Source organism: Mirounga leonina, unplaced genomic scaffold (assembly GCF_011800145.1).
Source record: "Mirounga leonina isolate KUSES-001 unplaced genomic scaffold, KU_Mleo_1.0 Mir_170, whole genome shotgun sequence".
Classification (NCBI taxonomy): domain Eukaryota; kingdom Metazoa; phylum Chordata; class Mammalia; order Carnivora; family Phocidae; genus Mirounga; species Mirounga leonina.
This window is the reverse complement of record NW_023270433.1, coordinates 17,480,184-17,486,431: the sequence shown is the minus strand read 5'-3', so window position 1 is coordinate 17,486,431 and position 6,248 is coordinate 17,480,184. Positions and strand designations below refer to the sequence as shown.

Below are 6,248 nucleotides of genomic sequence, written 5' to 3'. Positions count from 1 at the left end.
AAATAAATAAATAAATAAATAAATAAATAAATAAATAAATAAATAAATACCATGTCTGTCACCTGTTACTTTGGGCTAATGCCTGCCCCTTTCAGAGAGCCTCAGTTTCCCTGTCTGTAAAAGGGTGATTGTTCTAGTACCTATCTTACAGAGTAGCCTGACCCATCATAAATGCCCTCAAAAATGAAAGCTGCTATTCTAATGATTGTGATAAAAGTTATGACATGGCTAGCAAGAAGCAGAGGTAGGACTTGAACTTGAATCTGCTGCCGACCCCCACCCCCCAATCCAGTCATTGTCCTCCTGCTCAGCACTACTTCTCTGAAAATTACTGCATCAGACCCAACCACCTGTCTCACCTCTTCTCTCTTTCTCTCTGCAGGTCACCCCCTTCCCTATGTCCTGTGACCTACAAGGTGACTGTGCTTGTCGGGACCCCCAGGCTCAAGAACACAGCCGGAAGGACCTCCGGGGATACAGCCATGGCTAAGGAAGGACAAGGAGTTGACAAAGAATTCCCAGCGCCAGGACTCGCATCCCTTTGGTATTGATTTCACAGTCAGCTGCTCAACGGAATGGCCTCCCCACACCAGGGATCCTTAGCACCCAACCGGTCTGCCTTTAATTTCACCCAGGAAGGACTCATAGTAGGGGCGCATGAGCCAAGTCTCACCACGCTGGATGATGGAATGGAATCCCATCCCAAAGTCTTAGATGAATTGCATAGACAAGTGTGCAGTCCCAGAGCCTAAAATTCTAATTTGTCACACAACCACAACAAGAAACATGTTCTACATTTAGGAGTGTGCACATATGTGGTTAGTACACATGCATGCATACACACCCAAACAAACATCTGCGTGAGGACAGTTTGGGAGACTGAGCAGGGAGAAACTGGAACACACTCAGCCTTTCCTTTCCCAAGCTCCTAGCCAGTAGTGTCCTTGGGAGAAAGAGTTGCAGAAACTGCCAAGGCCAAGTGTTGAGATGTCAAGATAGCTTGCACTCTGAGGCTTGGAACATGTAGGGCATGCACAATCGTGCAGTCCTTTGGGATTAGAAGTGAACGGTCTCTGATCACCTACCTTCTAGGGAAGTAGAACCCAGGACGAGGTAAAGGATCCAAGGTATGCAAAGCCCCCAAATTCTTCTGCTGCCATGGGGGATTTTACCCCAACTCCAGGGTCTGAGGCTAAGCTGGAAATGGCATAGGGTTGTGGTGTCAAGGTATTATAACAGCCCCCTGCTTGAGGCCATAATATCCCTCCAGAACCCACCCATTCCCCAAACCTTGCCTTGGGACCACATTCGCTGCTACTTTTCCTGCTGCTCTATCCTATACATTGAGTACCCCCAAGATGGTAGGACTAGGTTAGGAAAAACCCCACACAACCAAACAGTCTGCCTTAAAAGTGACCCACGTTTTCCCACAGCTCCTCACTTCTTAGCCCTTCTGCAAGAGAAAATTCCTCGTTGGCCTACATGGTGAGAAATTAAATCCCCCATGGGTGGGCTTCTCATCCTGGAAGGGAGTAGAGGGACTGGAGATGCTGAAACCCTCACTGAGAGTCCAGAATGTCTGAGCCAGTGTTAGATTTTATAATCAAGTGGACCAGTGCTAAATGTCTGTGATGTTGGGGCCATCCAGAGACTGCTGGGATAGTGGGGACTCTTGAGTTATTATCCTTATCCAAGCTTTCCCGGCCCTCCGGGCTAGATCAGGCTTTGGTGCTAAGGACCTTGCTGTGGCCCTGAGCAGCTATAATTCTAGAACAGAGAATCATCTTGGGTATGATCCATCTAAACTATGTTCTCGAGGGCCATCAGAGGGAAGCCCAAGAGTTCACAGACTCAGTCCCCAACAACCCAACATGGTCATCATGTTTTCCACATTGTCTTCCAGCTACCAGGACTCCCATCCAGACCTGTGGTTGGTGAATTCTTCCCTCTTTCCCATGTTTAGCCTCCAAAACTTAAGAGGAAGGTAGTCCAATGCACGTGGAAGGCCCTACCTCATTGGGGTCCTCTTTGCCTGTGTTCCACCAGTTACTTGTCCACTCCTTTTGAATTAATATGGGAAGAAATTAACACAGAATGAGGTAGAGAGAATGGTCAAGCTGGACATAATTTCTGAGACCTGGAACTGAGACAGTGAGGCAATAGGAGGGTATCATATAAAGACTGCTATAAATCAAGTCATCTCAAATCCAGTGAAAACAACCAACAAAAACAAAGCCTAGCATAGGAATGGGAAACCCCAGGCATACGTGCTGACCCTCCTCATTCCTGCACCTGAGGCAAGCGCTATTCATCAGTCATAGTCCTTTTTCCCTATGGGGACCAAAAATAACTTCAGGAACCTTCTTACTACCTTACTCCCAACAGCAATTACCTGCTGACCAAGAACACTTGAGAAGCCAACATACCAAAGTGTTTTTTGCACAGGTGCCCACAAATTAGGATGCAGAGCTTAAATTTTCATGGCTCGTACCATATTCCAAACCCTGAGATTAGGTTCCAGAATGGAGAAGCTGCCACCACGGTTAAGGACAGGCTCAAGTCCTTTATGTGTCCTTCTTTTACACACTCATATCTCATTTCTATCCAGAGCATTTTCTATAGTTACCAGGGCCAGTCCTTAGCAAAATAATCATAAAAATGGAAGAACTGATCCCATTTTGTACTCCTTCCAGTACCTTAGAATCCTTGCCAACTAGTAAAGCCCTCTCTTGCCCTGAGTTACCAACGTGTGTGGTTAGCTGACAAGATACGAACTAAGAAGGGTAACCATGTGGGCCCTCCCAGTTGCTCTATCATACCAATCAGTAGTGCAAAAAGCCTTGGAGACCCAAAGACGCCATCACTGATAATGGGGTTGCAGGAACCACAGAAAACCCTCACCAGCTTCCCTTCAATTGACTCTCATCCTCTTTCTGCCTTCACCCTCACCCAGTCTGTGCCCACACTCTCCAGCTGAGCAAAGCTTCCTAGAGGCTGACTTCTATCTTCAGACTCCCAGATTGAGTTGAGCAAGGAGCCGCCCAGTCTCCTCCTGACCGTCATTTAAACCTGTTACTCATAAATTTGTATTTGCCAAGGATATTAGGCAAGACAGGCTATATGACGGATGGCCAGCCTCATGCCCACATGGAAGGCCCTTCTCAAAACTTAGTGAAAGAGACTCCGTTCTATTCATGCAATGCACTGATTTCTGGCTTCGTTTTCTTTCTGGGAATAAACTCATTGTCTTATCCCTTCGATTATCTCCTGTTTAGGACCATGGAGTACTCACAAGGAGGCAGATGTGAAGCACTGTTGTCTATCAGCAGCTCAGGGGCCCTAAAGCAGTTGGGGGTTCTGGGTCTGAAGAAGTATTAGCCTGTTGGCAGCAAGAAAGAAAAGATGAGGAAGACGGTTCTCCAAACCCTGTTTTAGGGAGCCTTTCCAAGCCACAACCCTAACTGCATGCCCAGAGGACTTGTATTACCCCCATATTCTGTGCCAACCACCTCTGAAGGGAAGACAGTCCCTGGGAAGTCCATTTTGGTGGCTGAATTAGGGTGTTAAGAAAGGGAGCGATCGGTGGTCATAAATAGCAGGGCTTTGAAGATGGAGGGTATCGGCTGCTACTCCTGGCTTCAGCTTGTTGAGTTACTGCCTAGACAGTTCTCTTGGTCTTTTTTCCATCTTGGCCCCTGCTTAAATGCTATTTGTTGAAAATAATTCTTTGAGACAGATTTCAGCTACCTCCCTTCCAGGTTCAATTTAACTTGGTTGTAACTGTCAATTTGTTATAGGTCTTACCTGTGTTTTAAAAAGAAAAAGAAAGAAAGAAAGAAAAAGGAAGGAGAAAAGGAAGAAAGACAACCATAAATCCAAGTTAACAGTTTGAGGTTTTAGTGTTTTGTGTGTGTGTGTGTGTGTGTGTGTTTTCTGGAACTACTTCAAGTGGGAAAAGAAAAAGGAGAAAATGATGGTAACAAAGCTGTACAGATAGAGATTGATAGAAGACAAAGAGATGAAAAGGAAATAAAAATGCATGATTAAAACTAAGAATTAAAAAAAAAAACCAACAACAACACTATTTTTGTGCTTCCTAAAGGGAACTATTTATTCTACAGGCTGAGTAGGTAGACACAAGCATAAAAATTTCCCTAGCAGGAGACTTAAAGCAGGATTTTATAATGCTGTTATTTTCTGTACATTGCGATAGGGTCCAGGAAATAAGGCGTCTTCCCCCTTGATATGTAGTTGTTGTTGTTGGGGGAGCATTTTGTCTATATGTTTGGTGGCAATCGGTGTTAGTAGGGAGTGGGGAGGGCTTGAAATTGGTTTTACCTGATATTAAGGGGACATAGTGTGTTGTGCTTTTCACTTTATAAAATGTTTGTATTTACCAGTAGAGCACTGGGCTTTCTAAAGACTGCACTTAGAATCACACTGCACGGTCCACTTTCCTAAAAAGCTGCTACATGACCAGACAGGTAATTCCCCTGGTTTTTGAGAAACGACACAAAAACAAACCAAGCAAAACAGCAAACATAAAAACTAAGTAGCAAAGGAATAAAAGCCTGTTCTTTTAACTTATTCAAGTTTTGCCAAATTCCTACCGATTGATCTTTAAAAGAACTGTAATGATAGCCAGGAGTTATGTCTCTAGAGAAAGAACCTGGAATTCTTGACGCCAGACTGCCGTTGGCTAGTGATCTTGAACAAGTCAACAAAGAGCTTCTCCATTTGCCTCAGTTTCTCCAGCTGCAAAATGGGGATATTACTTACCTACCTCACAGTGGGATGGCAGGGGATGGTGAGGCCCTGAGGTTCTAAAGGGGCTGTGGCAATCTGTGAGAGACACAAAGTCCGTGGGTTACTTTTCAAGAATGCACGGGCCCAGTGGACATCTACACAAGACAGGGAGTGCTCATCAGATATTTCAAGGAATAAAGCTGGAGCTCCTGGATTTTATTATCCACCTTAAGAGAGAGGCTTGTATTTGGGAATATTTCACTCATAGGTAAACTGGATTTTTCTCCCCCTATTCTGGCCTTTACCAGTTCTAGAATTTTATTAAAAGCCAATTACATCTTCCAGTGAAAAAGTCAGTTTACTGTGTGGTCTATTCAAGACTTATGGGCCATTTCCAACTTCACAGAGGAAGGGAGTCACTAAAATCTCTTCTTCTCAGACTTAAAATTCCACATTAAGTGTTCCATTAAAACAAGATATGGCATTCTGAGTGCAAACAACTCGGGGCTTCTTAAACTAATACACCAGCAGTCAGTGAGGAGAATTTTGAACAATTCTTGAGTTGCTTTCTTGGGTCTCTATAATCAATAACCTGTCCGCAGATATCTATCTATATAAAGATATTATATATAAAAATAAATTTACATATATATGCACATGTATATATAGTTGTACATATATGTGTGTATATATATACTTAAATGTAATATTTACAAAATAAAACTGTGATCTCGTCTAGAGAAAATGTATTCATATTACAAACTGCTCTTCCATATTTATGTATCATATTATACCTTTTTATTATTGTTATAATTATTATGGGTATTTCTAATTATTATGATGTTGAAATCTGTTTGGCACCTTCTGGAAACAACCAAAAAATGACTCTCCATTGAAGTGCTTACAATCTGTTCTCATGAGAATTCTACTGGCCTACTACTATAAAAAAAAAAAAAAAGAAAAAAAAATCTAAACACCAAAAACAAAACACAATTCCAATCCTTTTTCTGTACCTCACGCGCATAAATTTGCTGCTCCTATTTTGGGTTTTATTTTTTTTCCTGTTTATGTGTTTTATGGATCTAAGTTAAGTCTTTCAGCAATATATAAAATTGTAAATAGTAAACTTTATTTATTAAGAATGTCATCTTTTTTAATTTATATTTACACAATTGTTCATCTAATTTATTTTTTCTATACAGTTTTAAATACTCAGCCATATTTTGCTGTTCGTGATATTTTTATCCTGTTCTTGTGGATTTGTTTTTCCATACTGTTTTCTCTGGTCTCAATTACAGGTTGGATCTCACAAAAAAAAAAAAAAAATGATGTCAAAGACAAATATTTTGCCACTGTTGATTACTATACCTTAAAATTCTATATTATGAAAATATATAATAGCTTGTATGCTTCAATATGTAGCGGTGTGGTTTCTGTCTGTTGGGGAAATCTAAAGGACTCTCCTGTGGACACACTCATATGCAAGGGAACCCCATGGCCTC

At 42.0% G+C, this 6,248-nt stretch overlaps 1 protein-coding gene across 1 annotated transcript in view; it reads left to right on the top strand.

The window, feature by feature from the left end:
- The window catches only part of PAPPA (pappalysin 1), a 240,175-nt gene extending 234,473 nt beyond the window's left edge, over positions 1-5,702 (top strand). The window contains exon 23 of the mRNA XM_035016597.1: positions 383-5,702. Coding sequence (XP_034872488.1) covers positions 383-490 — 108 coding nt within the window. The 3' untranslated portion in view covers positions 491-5,702. The remainder of the gene's footprint in view (positions 1-382) is intronic.
- The last annotated feature ends 546 nt before the right edge of the window (positions 5,703-6,248 follow it).